The 22,655-nt window shown below is 39.2% G+C and overlaps 1 protein-coding gene across 1 annotated transcript in view; it reads right to left on the bottom strand.

The window, feature by feature from the left end:
* MAN1A2 (mannosidase alpha class 1A member 2) overlaps positions 1–22,655 on the bottom strand; it is a gene marked incomplete at its 5' end in the record, with an annotated part of 142,718 nt that overhangs the window by 26,639 nt on the left and 93,424 nt on the right. Inside the window, 3 exons of the mRNA XM_082498210.1 lie at positions 1,758–1,873; positions 20,844–20,937; positions 21,330–21,453. Coding sequence (XP_082354336.1) covers positions 1,758–1,873; positions 20,844–20,937; positions 21,330–21,453 — 334 coding nt within the window. The remainder of the gene's footprint in view (positions 1–1,757; positions 1,874–20,843; positions 20,938–21,329; positions 21,454–22,655) is intronic.

The following is a 22,655-nucleotide window of genomic DNA, read 5'->3' as shown; positions in this document are numbered from 1 at the left end:
TTCAGGAATTTCCTTGGTACTCCACAAAATATTAGTCCTAAACAAATTCAAGGCAGCACATGTGAAGCAGTTAAAAGCTGGCTTGCTAGAACAGTTCAAACAAACAAAAAATTGTGAAAAATCCTCATCCCATGAAGATTCTGCAAAGATACTTTTATTCAAGTGCTAGGCAGCATTTCTACCAATGATCTTCAAGAAACAAATCTAAAAAGAATTTTCAGATGACACAAAAATTGATGGCTCTACAGATAGTGATAAAGGAAAAGTCAGTCCAGTAAAATCATTCAGAACAGGTGACAAAATGTGTTTTAATAAGAGTTAAGCATAAGGTTGCCTGAACAATTGTGTTTTAATAGAGTTAAGCATAAGGTCACACATCCAGGAATCCCAAATGTAAATCACAGTAGTAGGAAAGCAGTAAATCAAAAGGACTATAACCAACTTCAGAGTAAAACCAACTGGAAAGTGGATGAGAGTGCGAGGCAAAAGTTAAGAGTGCAAACACAGCTCTTGGCTAGCTGAAGAGGAGAATACCGATAAGAAATCAGGCAATGACATGTAAGAAGAGCCTTTACGTTCTTGTCTCCATACTGAAGACCCCTGGAAAATACTTCGAAAAAAGCTTAAGAAAGAATTCCAAGTCTGTTGTATATTGTGAGACTAAAGAAAATCATGCATTTCTCCTTCAAGAGAGAACGCCTATCATACCTTTGTTAGTAACCAGCTACACGATGCAGATAGCCCTTTAAAACAACGCAGGGAAGAAAAAAGTTCAAGTAGCTGAAAGCCAGTTCAGGTCAGGAATAAGACGTATTACAGCTTCAAAGCAATTTCAGACTAGAACTTTCATTATATATCTTTTAAAATGTGACTTGAGAACTCCAAGAACAGGCGTTTTGCTTTAGGAGTCTGACTGCACTGAAACTAAGCTTTAAACGCTTGTATTGAAAGAAACACAGCATGCACAGAGCATGGAACAAGTTAGGCACCAAGCACATATCTGCGCTTGGACAAGACTACGCGGTCCCTGCTGCTGTTGGTACCACGGCTGACGTGGCTATAACGAGCTTGGTTACTACTCCCTACGTCTTAACTGTAGCACAGGCATGTTGGCATATATGGGCACAAGTGAGCCTGATGAAAAAAGATGTCTGTGTTAGGGGAAACTTAAAAAGTTAATTGCTTGGCAGCATAAAGCTCAGAGCCACCAGGGAAAGGCTCCCACCCCAAATCCCCCTGAACCACCCTGCAGTACTGCTCTGCTTGGGCAAGCACTACTTGATCTGTGAGAGGGAGCAAGACCATATCACAAAAGAACTACAGAACAACGAATAGGCATGAGCTACATTTTACAAGATAAATAGGGAATATAACATTTAAATGTTTTAGGAAATAATTTTAAGAATGAAATAGTTCAGGACTTCAACTCCTAGAATGATTCTGAACGCTGGCTAAAAACGACTTGGTCATTCTGCATACATCTTAGGGTTGTTAGATCTCTTTCTAATAAACTATAGCTTGGGCTTTTATATTATACCATTTTGGACAAGCTGATTATTTTTAGCACAATAATCTGCATCAGATGTATTCCACAATAACACTTTTTAAACTACTCAGAGTGAAAGCTAGTATTATTCATCGCTTGATTTCTTATAACTTACATAATCAAAGGAAGTCCTGTGGTTTGAGGTTTTTTTAATTATTAAAGATGGTTTTTAAGTTCCACTGTATTGGAAAACTCAATGAATTATAATCACCTCAATTGCATCGTCGTACATTTTCCTTGCCTCCGTGTCCATCTTGTCTGACATAAGCCAGGCTTTCAATAAATATTCATAAAAACTGTCTCCCAGCCCGCCCACGGATGTGTGATCTGTAGGAGGGAAAGAGGAAAAAAAAAAAAAGTTGAAGTTGTTACATAATAGCACCTCAAATTTATTCAAAATATAAACTTATGATGTTTTTAAGGTCTACCGTTGTAGAATAATCAATATTTTAAGCCTCCTTAGCAGGACAAAGCTGCACGGTATCACCTATCTCCTCCAAAATCAACTTCATAGGTGTGGAACCTGCTGTATGCGTTCACTATTTGTCATTCTGCACAGGCTATCCCTCATACCAAAATGTAATTTAACTTCTGTTTTTACTTCATTCCACAGAACCTAACTGTTTTGTTGCTAGGGCTTGGGATTTTTTAATTTTTCTTTTACTATCTATAAAAAGTATATATAAAAAAACCTTAAGAACTCGGTATCCAGGATGCAACCAGGTCATGTGTCTGGCTCTGAACTGCCATGAACTACAGAGAATCCAATCTTTTCAGGAGATTTTCATTTCCAACAGGGTAGTTACTTAACAGACTAATGAATTTCTCAAAGTAAATGTTCTTACTTCAATTCTTTCAGTCAAAAGGGAGGCAAATTGCCTTTGCCGTGTTACAACACAAGCCCCGCTCTGTTCCTCCGTGCCCGAGCAGCCATGCAGAGCTACGCCACGTGCTACAGGGCAAGGCTGCTTTGCTATTAGACTCCCCCACATAAACTGGACCTCCTAACACACAGATTTCTTTTTTTCTCACCTTTTTTACTTGCAGAGGTTGCCGTTCGCAAGTATCGTTGTTGCTATTCTGTGCTGACAGACCACGTGAGAACTACCTACGTTTCTCTTTGGGTGAACTATCATACATCCCCACAAAAAGCCTACTGATCTGACTCAGTCTTGGAGCTCCCGTTCCAACCACGGTAAGCACTCCCTCAGTACACCCTTCATTCAAAAAACAGTACAGTCTATGAGATTTAATAAGTGACTCCAACCACCACAGCACATAATCTTTTCTTCCCCAACGTTACAGCCCCCAAAATGCTGGCACCAAACCAATCTTAGTCTGCTGAAGCTAGGTGAAGGAAATGTTTAAGACCAACTTTGTCACAATGCCAGAAATTCACTGCCCGAAACACGGCTGTTGTAGTCATGCAAGTTCCCTTTTACCGGGTGAAAAAAAGAGAAGACATGATACTTCCTTTTACCAAGTACCTCAAAAAAGTGGTATTGTTCATAGTCTTTCTGGGATAAAGGTGCAAAAGAGAGGTTGGAGCTCTCCTCTATTCCTTTTTCCTCCAAGTGCTGCCCTGCCCCAGCATCTCTGCTTGTCTCTGACGATGCGAATAGGAGGTTAGAGCTGGTAGACGCTTCTATCCTAACTCCTAACTCCAAGCTGTCTCTTGACTCCTCTGCTACTTACTAATGGATTTGTAAACAAAGGAAGGAGCAAGTGGAAAGCCTGTAGCTTTCCCATTTGGTTTCAGGTTGTGAATTTGGCAGAAATAACTTCATGCCCTTCTCTTATATCTCAGTATCTCCTAGGCAGCCTTTTCACACCCAGCTAACTCAGTGATTTAACTACAAACGAGTTTTCCTACTTTTTCTAGCTCGGAGTTGTAAGAGGGCATTCAGGTCACGAGTCACTTTCTTCCACAAATGCAAGGGCTAGAAATTGCTCCCGCAATGCACAATTACATTCTCAAGTAGACACGGGCACTAAGGATCTACGGTTTCCAGAAAAAAATAAACAAGCCATCCCAAGACTCCAAAGTTACGACTCATGTGAGTATTACTCAGGCATTGTCTTTGCAAACGATACCGTTTAAAACTACTTCTGTTAAGCTGCTGCCTCCTCCCTAGCTGAGCTGTCACCTGAGTCAGCACTGCTCCTCTGCCAGATTTCTTTCACAGGTGCACTCAGTCCCCAAACACGACAGGGTTGCTGAGGATCCTGAGCAGTGTTCATTTCGTACCAGCTCCAGCTAGGTTCAGGGCAGGAAAGAGCAGGAAGAGGAGTGGGGAAAGGTTTATTTCCTAAACAGAGAAATCCACCTTCCAGGTGAGTTTCCAAAGACAATTATCAGAAACACACCCCGTTTCCCATCGACTTCTTCAGGCACTCATTGGAGAACTGTCATTCTCTCCTGTCAGCAGCAATCTTCTCTTCCTCCACATTGCTTCTTGTCTTAGGTGAAAGTGCAGTGAATGCAGAAACCATCGGGACACACAGCACGGCACCATCCCCTAGACAGCCTTTTTTGCACCTTCTCCATACGTTCAGAGAACAGAGCCGCGCAAGATACAGATCCTCCTCCCACTCAGCAACTGAGAAGCAAACATGGTACAGCTAAGGGCTTCTGAGGGCCTCACAGCTCATAGCAGCAGTGTTTTCTTTATTCCCCTTTCACATACCTCATTCCAACTCTGAACTACTAGGAGTTTTCAAGGCTCCTCTCTCATTAAACACTGGGCTCCACCTCTCCCCAGCCGATGCCCTTCACAGATGGACCAGAGGGTAGACCTGTCAGAAAGGGCAAACTGATTCTGTTCCTTCTTTTCAGCAGCAGGAAAGGGAGAGATGAAATATTTTTGCTGGTCGCATGTGATAAGACATGATGGACAGAGATGTTTCACACAGGAGGGAAGCAGTACTTCAAGGGAGCTGACTGCACTGAGGTACAGCTGTCTTTATTTTCCCGACCCCTCCCCATCTGCAAAAAATACCGGAAAGAAGGGGGGTGTGAAAAAAAGGCCACCGCAGCAGCTGAACTGAGGTTTAAGCACAGCAAGTTTTCCAACTTCTACAGCTGCAGTAGCTGCACCCCAGGCAAGATCTTCTTCAGGTCTTCTAGTGTCAGAAGGTGTTGCTAAATTGTTGAATTTGCTGCATTTTGTGTAAGGATTATAACTAGAAATGACTGAAAATTAAAACACTTCTTGTGATGATTGCAGGACTTTGACAACTTGCTCTCACCCAGAGTGGAAATGCAAAAGAAATATTTTTCAAGACTCCTAAGCTGGTGTAAACTGTAAATTTGGGTCAGCATACACCATTCTCTCCTATAAACAAAGCTTCCGACACAAACATCATCAGAAGATCCATGGTGGTTATCACTCTCTCCTGCTATTTGAGCTACAGCTCAGGTGGATTCAGAGATTTAATTCAGCTCAACTCAAAATGTTTTACTCCTAAAAATGCTTTGCACATAAAATATTTTGAAGTTTTTCAATCAGCCCTAACCTTGCGTGTCAATCCAGAGTACTAAAAAGAACAACTCATGATTTGAATAACCGAGTTTACAATAGTGTCTTGGCACTGGGTACTCTTCCGTAGACAGCTGTGAATTTAAGTATTGTGTTTAAAATGTTTGTAAGTGTTTCGAAAATTTAAAAATTGGTTTAATTTTTCACATGTTTGATCTACGGGAAGTTTGTAATTCACTCTATGTCATTTAAAGGTTTCTACTGTGAAGAAGTATTTCACAGTGAAATCCTGAAGTAAAATTCTTTCCAGATAAAGACAAATATAGCAAAGAGAACAGAAGTATGAGGGCATATCAAATATGGCAGAAGCCACATATTCTGTTCATTGACATGCATACATTTTTAGAACATTCATTTCTTCCAATCGAGACAAACTAAGATATTTTTTTATTCCCAATTTTTTCAAATGTAGCCCCAGATGACTGGGAAAACATGAAAGGATTACAGTCAAGGATTTCTTGGGAGTCTTATTTTAAATTAAAAGACACAGTAGCTGCAGTTGCAAAGAGTACCTTCAATTATTGAAACCAAAAGCAATTACAAAAAGCACTGTATTTTTTCTGGTTTGTCACACAGTTGCATATTGTGTGCAAACCTGTGCAGTCAGTCTGTTTGCAGGCTTCCTCCTTGACAGAAAGAGACAAAATCTTAATAGAAAGACAAAGATATTTACAGTTTATAGCAACATTTTTGCTTAGATACTTCAAGAGATTTACATCCTGGTAAATATGTGCATTTTTCTTCTTAATAAATAGCCCCCAATTGAAAAAAAAAATCCATTTTAATGCAATATTCTAATAAATAAAAATTGTAATAAAAGCAGTATTTTAATGAGTTTAATTCACTGATAAAAGGAGATCTATATTTAGTCAAATATTGTGTCTCCACTAATATTACAAAAGTCCCATCCACCTCTTTCCCACAGACTGAGTGGAGGACCTTCTTCTTTTAAATTCTCACACCATCACTACCTAAAATTTCTAAAGCTAGTTTCACTCGAAATGAATGTATTCATATCAGCAATCCATTAGCCTACTGCTGAAACAGCCTCCTCTGACGAGAACGAGAACAATTATTTCACAACAAACCGCAGGAACACATAGGAGGTCAGAAAGGAGCGTACATGCGATCTCTAACTGAAACGACAATGAATCTCAGCTTGAGATAGGAGGGAGAGTCTGTGGCTCTCTGGTGACTTGTTCTCTGCAAGTGAAATTGTTTCTTTACAAATCTGGGGAGAGACAAATAAACTCGTTTTTTCTCAGCTAGCTCTCCAGGGAGTACGCAGCGGGGTTCCCCCTCCTCAATTACAGCTGAGGCACTGTGACGGCTCTGACTGTTCTTCCTCTCCACGACTAATTTTTTGGGGGATGGTAGTAGATAATATAGTAGGCATTCACATAGCTCATTCTCCTTTCTCGTGCCCAGATCTACCTGACGGCTGTAAATAACTTCCTCCGCAGCAAGACATTTCTAAATGAATGACAGTGATTCCCAAGAATACGGTTATGGCAGCAGACTGCAAGTTACAAACATGTGCCACCTCCTTTTGTTTACAGGGAAAGTTTGGTTCAGTGAACAATAACATATTTTCCACAACAACTGAAAGCCCCCTAAAGATAACATTAATAACAGAACCTGCTCTAACGAAGGTCTACCTGCTCTCTAGAGCAAACTTATGATGCGCAAATTATTTTTAAGCAGATGGCTTTAAGTAGTTAACAGCAGCTTAATGAGGCAAATTAAAAACAGTTCATGATTTGCTAAACCCTCTCTGCTTTGTGCCTTAATTGTTCAATTGTCATCTCTTGGCAATGAGCAGGAATAAAGAAAGAAGCCAGGCATTGTTTTAAAAGCAGCAGATTATGCCAGAACTGCTGCAGCAGTCACAACACCTGAGGGTGAGCAGATGGGTAGTCAGCCACTGCCCCTTCCTGACCCCAGGGCACGTCCTCCCGGCCTTCCTTTACATCCATAAAGCTTACCCGTCACTTACTGCACACGGAATAAAAAAGATGAAATAAAATGCTGGGCAGAAGTATGTTTAGCACGCCCAGGCTGCCGTGTTGAAGAGCGGTATGGCGAGATAGCATTTTGGCAGTACATAAGCACAAGCAGGAGATGAGGATCAACTACATCGATAGTATTTTTAATTCATGAATTTACAACTCTAACACTGATTTAATATTTTAAAGTACAGACAGCTAGGGAACCAAGCAAAGAATTGGAAATCTGGCAATATGTAAAAGAAACTCAAGTCTTAGAACTGGAAGTGTTAGTTATGACTCTCAAGTAAAGGAAAACTAACTGAAACCTGCCTACAGTGCTATACCCAGTAGACTGCAAACAGCAAGACGAACAAACTACTGATTCATTTCAACCAAAATAAGACTAGTACAGAACTACTTTACGACAAAAGAACAAAATAGTAAAAGGGGAGGCTGATTTTCCTTAAGGACCACAAGCACTGTATCTTTGAGAAAGTGCTATTGTAATTTGTCAGGAAAGGAGTTCAAGAGTGGAAAAGATAAGCGACTGGGAGGCAGCAGTGAAGCGATTAAGCTAATATTAAATTTCATTAAGAAATCCACACACCCCATCACCATTAGTTGTTTTGGGTACCAACTGGCCTTACACTGCAGAAGCCCGCGCAGGAAACTTTTAAAGAATTGCTGTTCTGTTTGTCTTCAGAGTGGCTCTGATTAAATTTCAGTTCAATCTTTACTTTATGTAGTTGGGCTTAGTGCCCCTCAGCTGCTCTAAATAGGTGCAAGCTCCCTTTCTAATCCTTTAATCCAGAAAGCTGAGGCCCTGGAAATTGCAGCTGCTGCAATTCACAGTGGAAATTCAACCTAAGGATGTCATAAGCCATAGTGGAGGGCTTAAAAGTGCAAACACTTGTAAATTAACTGCAGCAGAGGCAGCCCTGATAAAAGGAGGTGGAGGTGCAATTTTTAGTCAGCTATGAATCATTTATCACTAAGGAACGCGTTACCAGCATGAGAATTTTTCTGAAAACACGCAGGTTGTCACACAACAGAACTACATTCAAAGAAGAGTTAAGGTTGCAAAGCCAAGCATTTATAAGTTAGGAGATAGCTGAACAGATACTGCTTCCCATTCTATGGTCTGGTGTCACAACAGATTCAAGCAACAAGAAAAACCTAGCTCAGCTCCTCCCAACCTGGGGACGCGTGATCACGCCTGCTCAGCACACCCAACTCTAGAGCATGTAGCAGCTAAATACTCCATATGGAGAAAGTAGACGTGACTATTTTTCAAAATGTGGATGGTTTTCTCCTCAAGCAGTCCTGAAACAAATAATTCCCACAGTATTTCATATCCAAAACATGATGCTTCTTGAGCTTCTTAACTGTACCCTTAGAAAAAACAAACTTTAATCTGAGTAGAATCACATTCCACCTCTAACTTCATTTAGAAATGGCTGAAGCATTTTTGTCAAAGCTGTTTAAAAAAACCCAACAAAACAGCTTGAGGCAGACAGAAAATTCCGGCTGGAAGAGTTGAAGTTTGGCAGCTACAAGAAACTGAGAACACAATCGCTTAATGGAAAGCGTTGAGTAATCTTAACTGTAAGTGCTACCACTTTCTTGTATAATAAAATTAAGCAAAATGACTTCCTAGAACTGTACTGATTATCAAATTAAAGATTAAAATTCTCAAACTTGCACAATTCAAGTGTGTACAAAGACAATAGAAATAATTTGAAACAGACCAGCAAGTACAAGTAGCCCAACTAATACATATATTTACGTAACTCATGTTGTTAGAACCAAAACGCATCTTCAAATTGAATGTAGTTTATGACTCTGTAATGTCAAAGGAGTATCCTAATTTGGTACCTTACAACAGACTCTCTTTTCACACTCAGGAATTCACAGCTGGAATAAATATTTTCCTTTTTGTATTCAAACTTCCCTGAAACTTCAAAACATTCCAGCTATTATTTATAATTCTGGAAAGATTTATGTCATCCTTCAGAAGACACATTCAAGAATTAAAGACCAATCAACTAAATTCATCAAGTCCACATGCAAAAATTAGAAACGCATTAGACTATTACATCGGTGCTTTTACTGAAACGTGAAGTTGTGTTTTATCACCTGAAGTTGTCTTTTCCAGATTACTGCACTCACCAACAGTCACATGAAGGAAGCACACCTACCTCTGACAAGTTTGAAGTCAGTGTAAATCCCACCTGCACTGGTAGCTTTAAGTAAGCTGCTGGAATTTGCAGTGGATTGATGGGAAGTGAGGTACGTGTTTACCTCTGATGACTTTTTTAAATTGACAGGTGGCTGTGAAAAAGCAGCCAAGGGGTGGTACACACCTTCTGCTACAACCAACACTGCTGTAGGTATGTGCCCACAACCCAGAGTCCCTTTTGAGTAAGAGTTTCTATATAGGGGAATTGACAAGCTCTCAATGTCATGACAACCTTTAGTTTATTCACCTTAGTCTTCCTATAAGATCTCAACTCTCTTCTTACAGATTAAAAACATGAAAATGGGAGAGAGAAAGCCTTTATTAGATAAAATCTAGCCCAACATCCACCTATGCAAAATTAGCTGGCAAAACCACTGTCAACAACTTCGCCCTCTCCCTTCAAGTCGTATCAAGACCATAGCAGTTTACATACATATATATGTACATGTGTATATATATAAAACATATGAATGCTGACAGTCAAAAGAGATTCACAGAAGCAATGAAAGACACTCCCTTTTTTTGATGTACTTATGGATTATACCACACACAATATAAATCCAGGCTACTCTGCATGTTTCTTTCTCCTAGACTTGTATCTACGTATCTCTTATTTTTCTTCTTATGACATATAGGCCACGTCCAGCCTGGCCTTGAACACCTCCAGGGATGGGGCCTCAACAACCTCTCTGGGCAACCTGTTCCAGTGCCTCACCACCCTCAGAGTGAAAAACTTCTTCCTAATGTTCACTCTGAACCTGCCCTCTTCCAGTTTAAAGCCATTCCCCCTCGTCCTATCACTACATGCCCCAGTAAAAAGTCCTTCCCCAGCTCTCCTGTAGGCCCCCTTTAAGTACTGGAAGGCCACAATAAGATCTCCCCGGAGCCTTCTCTTTTCCAGGCTGAACAACCCCAACTCTCTCAGCCTCTCCTCATAGGAGAGGTGCTCCAGCCCGCGGATCATCCTCGTGGCTCTCCTCTGGACACGCTCCAGCAGGTCCATGTCCTTCTTATGTTGGGGACTCCAGAGCTCGATGCAGCAGCAGTACTCCAGGTGGGGTCTTGGGCAACCTGGTGTAGTGGGAGGTGTCCCTGCCTATGGCAGGGGGGTTGGAACTTGATGATCTTCAAGGTCCTTTCCAACCTAAACCATTCTATGATTCTATGATATGCCTGAAATTGCACACACAGCTAACTGAAGTTTTGGTGACTCTATAGGTGCTAGGAAATCGTGCTTATTCTAAGACTTACTCTGTCCATGCTCTATGACTGAGACTGAGTTACCACACCCTAAATTTGGGCTGCATTCATCACTATCCCTCTCTTATTTTTGACCATATAGGCAAAAAGTGCTACAGTGTGATCTGCAATCAAAGATCAGCTCTGTCTTCACACCGATCTCCAAAAGGAGATGGTATTTTACCTTGCTGCTACAGGACAGTCTGGCTCCCATGGGAACTGCACGATTAAATGAACCCACCAGGAAAATACATTCAACGTCCACTGAACAAACTATAGACCCTCTCCTCTCAATGTCACCAAACTGGAAATGTTTCTCACATGATGACCAGAAGGTATATCTCCACACATAACTCAGAATATGAACTCTCACATACCAAAGCCAGAATGAAAAGAAATTAACTACTATATGGCACCTGAAATCTACTAGTGGTCTAAAGAGCATTGATATAAGCAGCTTGGTGCACAGCCTCCAACAAATAAGTGATATAGAAGGAATAAAATAAAAACATGTAACTGTAATAAGGCTGTAACAAGTTTGCAATTGGACTTTGATAGGCTTCCCTTTGATAGGAAATGAGTAAGTCAAGAGCAGTTCAAAAATACAGTTGAAGTATATAGAGACCCCAGTACAAAAATCAATTATTAAAGAAATAACTAGATTCCACGGAGCTGAAACTTGGAAAACTCACAGAGCATGTGTGAAAGGATACCTTTTTAGTCCCCAGTCATTTTCAGTTAGCTGTCTTAAAAGCCAACAATTCAAACTCTCAAGAGTATCAGGCAGTACCCTAAGACATGTCAGACTCTGTTAATACAGATTAATTTACTGATTTTACAGTCAGGAAAATAAATTATAAAGCTGTTGTGGGACATATTTCAAATTCTAGGTATTGATGCACTCCCCACCAAGATCATGTTCTAAAAGTACAGTTTGGTGGTACAGCAAAATAAAATTTTCATCTCTTTCCACAGTAATGCATGCGAGCACTTGCAAAACCCAGTTACACCACATCCAAATCCTATCTTTACGAATTATTTATAGAAACCCCCTTTCAAATGCATAATTCATATACATGTTTAACCTTCCAGTAACACTAGAATCTTTAACATGCTAAACAAAGCTTTTATTTGTCTAGCTTTTTCAGCATCTTGCTCAACAGACCAGCAAAACGTTTTAACGTTGTAGTATATTCCCTATAACACACAGCTCTGCTATATTTCATGAAAACAAAGTTTTAACAGATTAACTTGCTCTTCATTTCTGATGAATAACCAAATTTGAATGCAGCCTTTTCTCGGAACACAGATAATTACATTTGTACACGGTTATAAAGCAAAAGGGCAAGGGGAATTCCCCATCAGAGATTACATAGATTATTTTATATTCAAAACACATGCATGCTCCTAAATACAGAACAAGACAGAATATTTTGGAGACAAAAATTAAGGACATCTGCCAAGATAGCAAAGAAAATTAAACAGCAGAGAACCACCCCCACCTCCTCATCTGCAACTGATACAGGCGTGCCTACTGCTGAAGTCTAGAAATCATGTTGTATTTTTATTTGTTCATAATGTACTCAACTGAAAGCAGATTTGAAATAAAAAGCTCGACCACAATAAATGTCTGCATTAATCTCCAAGCTAACCATCGCATAGATCACGTATCTCCAGTTCTACAACTGACGTTCCAACCACAAATCAAAAAAGAAATTTACTTGCTAAATCAAATAAATGTGCAAAGATGAAGTCAGGCTGGGAAGTACTTCTACAAGTACTTCTACAATAGATAAAATTAATTATTTTAATCCTGCACCATTTCTATTTAAGAGAGAGAAAATCTTTTCCTTATGCCAAAAGAGAAAAAAAAAAATCACTCAAGAATTAAAGCATTAGAAACAATTATTCACAGTCCAAATTGAAGGTCATTATCTGAAAAGTTTTGTAAAATACTTTTTGGAAAATACAAGCTTACTTGACTCAATTCCCTTTACTTTCTTTTATGTTATGGATGTTTAGCTAGAACTTGACATTTCATTTCACAATTTGATTTTTCATGACACTTGGCATTGCTGGGTTTTAGTGTGGTCTAGAGCATGTAGGGGTGTTAACATGTACCATTTAAGAGATTACTTCTGCTAACCGAGGCATCTAGCAAATAAATAAACAACGTAAGGGGGGGGAATGCAAAGTACCTTCATAGTTAAAGGAGAACACTAGCAGCTTCAGCTGGCAAAGACAGGAATTTTCCAACACTAGCGTCTTTCTCACCACCCATAACCAGACTATCAACATGTTAATTTATACTACATTTATATTTTTATCAGAAATATTTATCTGCAATATTTCTTTAATCTTTTGAAAGACCACTCCACTCTTCAGTATTATTCACTTCACCTTGCAATCTGCAAGGGTTTTAATCTCCTAGAGGTAGATGCAAAGACTGAAAGGGTTTCTTGCTTATTTTGAACACTGAAAGCCCCAATAATAGAAATCCAAATAGTGAATTATCAATCTCTGCAGCACCTTTCAAAGTTTGCATTCAAGAGAGCCACTTTTCCTATATATTAGATAGAGCTCACACTGCCAAGACAGTATCCTCCAGTGACATGGTGATTATTCTCAGTATTAGGACACGTGGGGATATGCAGAATGTGAGAGCACCTTCTTCATCAAGTTATCTGGTTAAGGACTATTCAGTATAAAATAAATAACAAATGACAAGGAAATTGGTAAATTAAACACACAGGCATTAACAAGCAGGTGGTAACAGACAGTAACACTGACCAGAACTCTTCAGCTACTGATTGATGGGCCATTAAAGGAACTACTCGGGCATAGCCTCAGAGAGCCAACCTGAACTTTGTCACTGATAAGAAGGGGGAAACATGGTTGTCATGACCATTGTGAGGTATTTGAGGGAACTTGCAGGACCGTGCAAATCATTTAAGGAAGAGCAGAAAGCGCCTGTGGCTTTAGATAAATCTTCAGGTTATTAGGGGAAGGGCCAAAGGGAGGGAAAGGGAAGGATCAGGGTGGATTGGGGAGGAACAAGCAAAGGGAAAATGGAGAAAAGGTGGGTTAAAAGGGCCTGGTTGCATGTAAACAGGCTGTTGATCAACACGCTTGTCTGAGCCCCACACCCTACCAGCAGTCTGCCTTATCTTCTTATTAAATCCCGTATTTTTTGCCTGTAATCACATGTTGCCATCCTATGTGTGTAAACACCAGCAGCTGCAGAAGAGGCTACAGGTCACAGAGCCTGCAGGTCTAGATGCCAGCACCTGAGGAGACTGGCATGCAAGGGGGGTCTGGGTGCCAGTAACTGGAGGGACTGGGATGTGTGTTGCAAGGTCGGAGTGCCAGCAGCTGGAGAAAGAGGCTACAGGTCACAGGAGCCTGTAGGTCTGGGTGCCAGCAGCTGAAGGAAAATAATGGGTATGTCTGCCAACTGGGAAGACCTGCGTGTGTTTGTTTTTCCCGGTGAATTTAATGCTGAGTGCATGTGTGTACACAGAATTCATTAGCAAACTTCAAGCTGGATGAGCTGGTGAGCAGGAGGAAACGTGCATCTGAAAAGACCCAAGCTCTGAGCCGATGGCTGCGTGGTCCAGGGTTCACGCATGGGTATTAGGCAGACTGGGAGGCTTTGCTAATATTTGAAGGATCCATGAGTGTGAGGGTGCTTGTGAAGAGTGTGTGAGTGCATCCATCTATTTGACAGCGAACATCAGGAGGAGCAGCAAGACCTGGCTACCCGTACGCATGTTTTATGTGAGTTGTGCCAGCAAAGGCTGTCGGTGGCAGTCTGTGCGGGCAGCCACATTAATGTTTTAGTGTATGTATGCATCTCTCCAGGACATGTCCTCAGCCTCACTACTGGCCAAACCTGCAAATGGGAACAGCAGCAGCCACATCCATTGGACTGGGATGGAGACACCTGTACCTGGCTGGGCTTCAATAGCTGGGAACGAGGAATTCCCAGGTCTCAAAATCTGCTGGATGCAGTGGCTTTCTTAATGTCTTTAACAAAGTGCATTGCAAACATTTAGATCAAATTAATTTTCAATTTTCCTTTAAATACTGACAAATAAATATAGACAGATGGTGCTATGTATTTGCTGAAATGTCATATCAGAAACGAAAATAGATAGGGTGTATTACTCATGGTTTGTCTATTACCTGCAAGAGTTTAAATGAAGCAGTTCAGTTAATTACCTAGCTCAGCCCAAGAGCATTGGACTAAAACCAGCCGTATAGTCAGGCATAAAAATTTAGGAATATTCACCCAATACTTGCACTGATTTAATGACAATAATTTAAAATTGTTTTTATTGCTTTTCCTACATGTCAAAATTGCACCATTTTAACGGAAGTGTAAATCTAATCCAATCAAATTAAATCCACAGAAGCCTTCTTTAAATAGTATTTTTAAATTAAAAGTGCTTAGTTTGGTTTAATTTAAGCATTTAGTGTTAAAAATGAAAGACCACCTGAAAAAACTTGAAATATGCACATCCACAAAGAAATTTGCTTTCGTTTATTTACAGGCTAGTCTACAGCACAAACAACTGGGAAACAAAAAATATAAATTTCTCCCATTCGGCCACCTCGGTTGCACCTCTACTTACTCTCTAGTAACAGATGCGGGGAACTGCAAGACAGCGAGAACATCACCTTAAGGTGCTAAGGCAGTGTGTGTAACAAGGCAGGCTAGTAACTGTGTGAATTCTCTTATTTGTCTTTAGAGAATAGTCATCACTTTGTACAGAGGCTAGTCGTTGCTTTTTGTACATGAAAGACAGCATTTAAATTTAGTGCATTAAATACACATACATGCATGTATGTCACATTGTTGGCGAGTCCTTGTAAAGTTGCTGACAGAGTCCCTGTCATCGGGTTTTTAACTTAGTCCACTTGCAAGTCTGACTGAAGGGGCTCGTTTTTGGTAAGGAGACACAAAGCAAGCACTGTAGAACTGACTGCAGCCTGAATGTTCATCACATCAGCATTAAGTGATGCTAATTTCAGTATCTGCTATTACATTCCTAATAGTAATGCACAGTCCATGTACAGTAAATTCACATCCTAGCTTACTTCACAGTAACTTGTTAATGTGCTCACATATCACTAAGGTGTAATAAACACATAGAATAGACATCTCTGCTTATTTTCTTGCATACAGAAGGCAGATGCAGACTAAAATGCAATTTTAGCTAAACCGACACAACTTTCTTCGTAACCAATGCAGGTAACTCCACAGGTAGCCCTTTTTTGCAGGAAGTAAGATGTAAAGCCAGAGCGATTTGAGCTCCTCTTCAGTAACATTATTACTTGCAAGAGATGTTGGAACCAGATGAAATGCAATAATTTGTTCTCAGTATTGAAAAGTAGAAAGGAAGAATGCACAATTTACAGAAATGTGCAAACATGAGCAGCATGTCCTGACTCGGCAATAACATGCAGATTAGCTTTTTTTTTTTGTTACTGCTTTCTAGTTGGTATTCTCACCTAACCTGTTTGCAAATGTGAATTAGAATTAAGTTTTCTCACCATATTTTTTTTTAATTACAAATTAATTTCCATAATTCTGAAATCTCTTGCTTTTAATCAAAATTCTAGTTGTTACATCTCTTAGCAGGCTTCTCTAGAAAGCACGGTCACTGTTTTTTAAAATAACCTAAATTGAAAGTTCTGATGCTTACACCAAACCAACTACTCACCAAGTGAAATTAAAAGCTAACAAAGTTAACTGGAGGTTCATGTGAGAGGTTAGAATATGCTTCTTGCCAGCTATTTTCCTTTCAGTCTTACAGAAACTGAATCCCCAGGGCAGAAGTATTGTAAATCACTTGTTCCTACTGGACCATCACCTTAGTCCTTAAGTAAAAATTGAATCTGTCAACATTCTTGTAGGCATTACAGCTCTGCCTGCTAGCAAAAGCCCCAGTGAGCTGCCAAATCCTGAGCTGAACCCATTAAAAAGCTGTCTGTCATACCACTCATGCCGTAGTAATACCTGCACATTACAAGCTTAAACACAAATATTTAGCCTACAGATGACATAATTTTCCTCCTCCTGGGTATAATGCACTCAATTCCTGCTACGCAGCAGTAAGGGCCCAGTCATGTACAGCTGTATTATGAAACATTTCCACTGGAAAGCACGGAGATTTAGTAGTGAGCAGTAAGCCGTTCACCTGGCAGTTTTTAGGACTTTAGGGATTTATGGCATTCAAATAGAAAAAAAAACGATGGGATGGAACAGTAGTCCCTGTGCAGCCCTGCCTGCTGTGGCTCCTGACCCTGGTTGCTGCTGCTTCACCAGGCAGGAAGAAAAAGAAAGAAGATAATCTGTCACCAAAACCCTTCTTCAAGTGCTACGTCAAATACACGGAAATTTATATCCATGGAAGTGTAAACAATACAAAGACTTGGCTATAGATTAGATTTACATGACACTATGTGACTACTCAACTCTCCAACTTGTTAAGAACCTGGAAGTAATGGTCACTTCCTTCTTGACAAAACCACGCTTACTAATTGCCTGGTAAGTTACTTTACTGATCATAGCTTTTCAGATATTTTTAACAGAAATATTGTCTTGTTTGAATGAAAACATTCTTTGTAAGCACCAGCAGAATCAGCAGAAAAATGAAAGGATGGTCCATATGTCACAGGGCACTGTCCCCGGAACATCATTCCCCAGCAGTGAAATTGCAGAACATGCTGTTGAGATCACGACCCAAAGGCCTGCACTCTGGTAAATCAAACCACAGCAGAAATGACACATCAGCAGAAGATCGTGCACCCTAACATCAGAAAAATGGCAACAAGGTTGCAGCATACTACATACACCATTCTCCTTCCTCCAACCCAAGAAGAAAACAGACGATGGGCATGTATTTTAAACATATATTTAAATCAGGAAAAATAGACAAGGAACAGCAACATGGCCCAAGATCTATGGAGGCTAAAGACAGAAATATTCTGAGGCATAGAAAAACCCTGTAACAATTGCTGATCTGGGATCAGGCTAAGAGATCTACCCAAAAACCAGCTCATCATCGTCATTCAAGAACCCTAGATACTTGAAGAGGACTGGATAGCCAGTGTCCCTTTTTCCTTTGAGTCCTGACAACTTGGACGTCTTGGTACCTGTGAGCATGAGTGAATTAAACTTATGAGGACAGGAGAGTAGGTAAAAACTTTTTGGTTAAAAGCACAAAATGAGGATGTGCCTTGGCTCCTTGTGTAAATACCTCTAAGAGGTATCAAAATACTGTATCAAGTGTCAAAGTAGAAGGTATCAAGAATTTTCCACAAAATTCTTGTTGCAAGTAGATACATCCACCTTACAGTCCTATGAGGCCACACCAAAGCCACAGAAAATGTTTGAGACTTCTCTTTTCTTCCACAAATCAGTCTTGCGATAGGATTGCCTTTAAGCGTTCAAGTTATAAGCCTGTTAGAACAAAATTGAACATAAAACCAAGACAGAAGTGTATTTTTTTTATTCTATTCAAATCGTATAATTTTTTTTTCTTTAAAAAAAGAAATTAAAAGGTAAAAAAACCCGTAACTGCTGAGAAAACTTGACCTGAATGGATTCTCCCATTATATATTTTGTTTAATAAATCTCTGGATAATCAACTGGTAGTAATAACATTAATTAGTCTGACTGCTATGTGCACATCATTGATATTTTTATTACTTTGAACAAAGTTACACAGCACTAGAAAATACTCACCACTGGAATGACGGGTATAGAAATAGAAAATAAATCCACCACTAGAATGACGCTATATTGCAGCTAAATTGCTTATTTCTTCAACAGTGTATTTATGTATGATTTATGTAGATTTATTTTACCTATTTCCCACCTTTCATGATTTAGTTGGAACGCTGTACAGATTAACAGAAAACCTAACTAGAAGTGAGCCAAAAAAGTCTGAGGAGGGAAAAAAAAATGTTAAAAGGAAGAAAAAAAAGAAAGCCCAGAAAGGTCAGATTCAAGAGTTACAGGTATCTAGGCAAATAAAGAGTTCTGAAATAATTCTCAGAAACTATCTGGAGAAAGTACTTTGTACCAGATAAGATGCATCAAACTAAAGGTCACAGCAAAGATGAAAAGGGCAGCTTTCCCAGAAGCTGAAAGAAGAAAAGTTATGCTTTAGTACTCTTTCCATTGTCTAAGTCTTTCCAGTACTAAAGCATATAACAAGACAAACACAATGCTCTTTGAAATTACCTTCCAAGGAGGACATAAAAGCCTTGCCTGCCCTTTATACCAACAATGCGACCCAAGTCAGTACAGTATTGTGGACTCTGACACGAGTCCTCTAGTGAACCGAGATGTAGTGTGCAAAGGCATCACCCTTACTTAACTGACTTCTGTGATGCAGGATACAATCTCCGCAGGACAATCAGAAGCAAAATTCCTGTCTAAGCCCCAGCTGTTCCAGCTCATACACCCAGTGTTTCAGTGCATGTGTAACTTCACTGTAACTTCTTAAATTTCTGCAAATAGATTCACTGAAGAGTGATCTATCAGGGATACAACAAGGACAGTTTCTCATCGTTCCATCCTGGTTTGTGGCAGGAAAAGCAGAATTAGGGATTCTTGCTCTCTTGTCCCCACAAACCTGTTCAAGATCTACTTACAAATGCTTGTTGCATTGAAGACGTCTCAGAAACACCACCAAAATATCTGTATTTGCACTTGGAAGCTTATTTGCTCAAGACAAACAAACAAAAAAAACCAACCACCAAATTCCAGGAAATAAGTTTGTGGCTAATGAGCAGCACAAAAAAATTAAAGGCTCTATAAAGTTGTACTTCTTTTTATCCTAAGAAGTTAAGTCTCAGCCTGTAATCCCAAACTTCAATCCCAAATGTATTCTTTCAAAATTCATTTAAATGGTATATTTGAGCTCCATCAAACTTCTGCAAAGTTAAAATTTTCACTGTATGTTTATGCTCAGCGACCAGGATTCTTTCCAAGAGCTGCTAATTCTAAACATTATTATTACAAGTAACAAAAAGCCCCTACACAATCATGGTGATATGCCACATTAGACTACTTTTGATAAAAGTAGCAGGAACAATTGGTTAGGAATAGAAAAAAGCAATAGAAAAAAATATTTCAGAACAACAATGCAAAATTGTCTTTTGAATAAATAAGTGAATATTTGTATTTGATCACTTTCTTTTTTCTGAATGTATTGTTAAACCTAAATTTGTCTCTACTCGTCAATCCATGTGTCCATCTCAGAAGGCGTCACTATTCACTCAAAGACATTAGATTCTTTGGAGAGAACTTTGGCCTTAACGATCAGATTAGACAACTCTTTTCACAGTCACTACAGTGACAGCGGCATTCGTTTACCTCATATACCAGACTCAAAGTCAGAAGCTAATTCGCAGTTTGCAAGCCAGAACATATTCTGATGGATATTTACAGCCAACTATAGAAATCCCTGAAACCTGTCAATGATGGCAAACAGGACTGAAATAGATAATCTTGCTTGTTTTTCCTAAATAAACTTGCATTCATAAAAGAAATAGGAACAGAAACCTTGAAGAAAAAAAAAAATCTCTTTTATTACACCCACTCTGAAAGCACTAAACCAGTAAACTTTTCTTGGAAGGACTTGAAGAAAAGGAATCATGTTTGTGATTCTATCATCTTGTTTTATCTCTCCATTTACATTATCAGGAACAAAAACGCTTTTTTCTTTTCATTCCAAAGCCTTTATTTTTATTATTTTTCAATGAGAGATGCATTGTTAACAGCAGGATCAATTGGGAGGTTCATCATGACATTTCAAATGCCACTAAGTAGAAGAATGATGTTTGTAAATGTCAGTCCCTAATATCAGCTCAAATTTAACCACCACAAACACGCATTACTTATATGTTACCTTACAGTAATCCACTAACCAGATGGTTTGCAGAACAAAACCAGGAACAAAACCAAAATGAGGAAACTATTTTCAGCCTCATTCTTTATTACTGAAGATTTTGTTGACTGATAAAAGTACAGATAGGAATCAGATTTAGTAGGCAACTGCTTTCCGAAAGTACCATAAAAACTGAGCTGCATGATTTCAGAGAGCGACAGGCAAAAAATTGATTTCCGGACATCTCAAGCCTAAGCAATCCCTCTACATCAGATGTTTTCAAGCAATGCTGTTCATGTTCTACAGAATAACTTTTCTGATCTCCAACTCAGCAACAAAACAAGAAGTAGAGCTTTAATTAGGAATGAATAAAATAAGAATACTTACGCTGACCCCACCGGCCTGTTCTTGGATTCAAATAATTTGGATAAAGTCCATTAGGACGATCCATTTTTTGAAGTAACTTCCGAATGTGCATGACCTAAATTAAATCAAGAATCAGGATCACCACTAACAATGTTAATCTACTCTTTTTTTTTTTTTTTTTTAAGTAGTAAGTTTTCTTAATCTTAAGCTTTCTTGAGGGCTTCCTGCAGATTAGAATATTTTTGCTTTTAAAGGACTGCTCACATAAACATGTTTAAAAATTGATTTTTAAATGTATGCTGAAACAAATAAGAAAACTTGTGTTGTCATAAATTTCTACTTGAAGAAGTCACCTATTTGGTAACAGAAATACAAGTATGAAAAAATTTACCTGCTACTAAGAATGCAAATAGAATGCAATATAGAAAGTACTTCCCCTTTAATGCAATTTATGATGAAACAGTATAAAAGACAGTTGTACGATAAAAAAATGAATTTGAGACCCACCTTGTTGTAGTATACAGGGTCCCCTGTCAAATAGCTGAGGTGGACAAATTCCATGTGCAGAGTACCAAACTCAGCAAGGATGCTGCTGCCGGCAGAAGCCCAGCCCCAGTTTCGACCCACACCACTGAATTCCAACAAGTATGCATGAAAAAGGGAGAAAACAACAAAAAAAATCAGAATTACTGTGCACAGCACTAATAACAACCACCACATCAATTAAACCAATAACAGCAAAATATTAACCCATACTTAAGATTACCGGAGTCGTGGTTTGATTAATTGGTTAGTTCACTGGTTGCATCTTTTTGGAAAAAAGATACCATAACCTCATCAACAAAAACCCCTGTGATTAAAAGATGTAATATCTTTATGTCACAGAAATATAATGACTTGGCAGTGGCCCAGTCTCGATTGTTGTTTATTCACTGTATGTTCCCAAGAACAGGAATCAAAAGCAATTATCAGATGAGATGAGTATACTTCTGAAGGTGGCAGCGTTCACTTCCTTGTTCTGCCAAACATCTGCTGTGTTCCCTTTACTTGTGTGGGATGTGCTTCAAGTCAGTATTAGACACTCCAGCGGGATGGGATTGGGCCCTATCTGTATCTACATAGGAAAACAGTGTGTTTACTGTAGGCAGAATATTATGAGTTCCTCAGGCTCACAAAGAATCAACAGGAAATGCCATGTACCTCGTATCTTTTGCACTCTAAGAGATACCATCTTGCTAAGTCATAACTCTTAAATTACCTCTGGTTTCATCTAATTTGGGAGTTTTCACCACCTTTCAGAACCGGGTCTTTTAATTTCTGAAGATAACTACATTTTCCTGGAGATTACTTCTACTTCCTCTTATAAAAGATTTCAGTTATCAGTAAGACTACAATCAATTAGGAATGTCTTCCTAATTATTTTTTAAATTATAAATTAGAAAGAGGAAATATAAAGGAAAAATATTGGTAATGGAGCAGCATTTGTAGCTCTGACCTTAGATAGAACACCCTTTAAAATACAGTAACCACTGTTTATTACAGAGTGTAGAGAGACGGAATCATAGCTTGTCTCAGGGTTTTTTTGGTACAGCTGTCACTAAAAGAGAAAATTAAGTGTTTAATTATGAATACAAAAGCTAATAAAACACAAGTTGACAATTTTCCAAATATTTCTCTTGGGTCTTGCCTTTTATTGCATGTCAGCCTCACAGTAAGTATTGCCATACAGGCCTGCTACCATCACTGCCCCCTGGCATGCCAGCCACTATTTTCTGTCACCGCTGTAAAGCCGGCTGGTTCTGTACATTACCAAGACACTGACACAGTAAACGC

Source organism: Vanellus vanellus (genome assembly GCF_965231255.1).
Source record: "Vanellus vanellus genome assembly, chromosome: 1".
NCBI lineage: Eukaryota > Metazoa > Chordata > Aves > Charadriiformes > Charadriidae > Vanellus > Vanellus vanellus.
The sequence above is the reverse complement of the archived record's forward strand: the minus strand, read 5'-3'. Positions and strand labels throughout refer to the sequence as shown.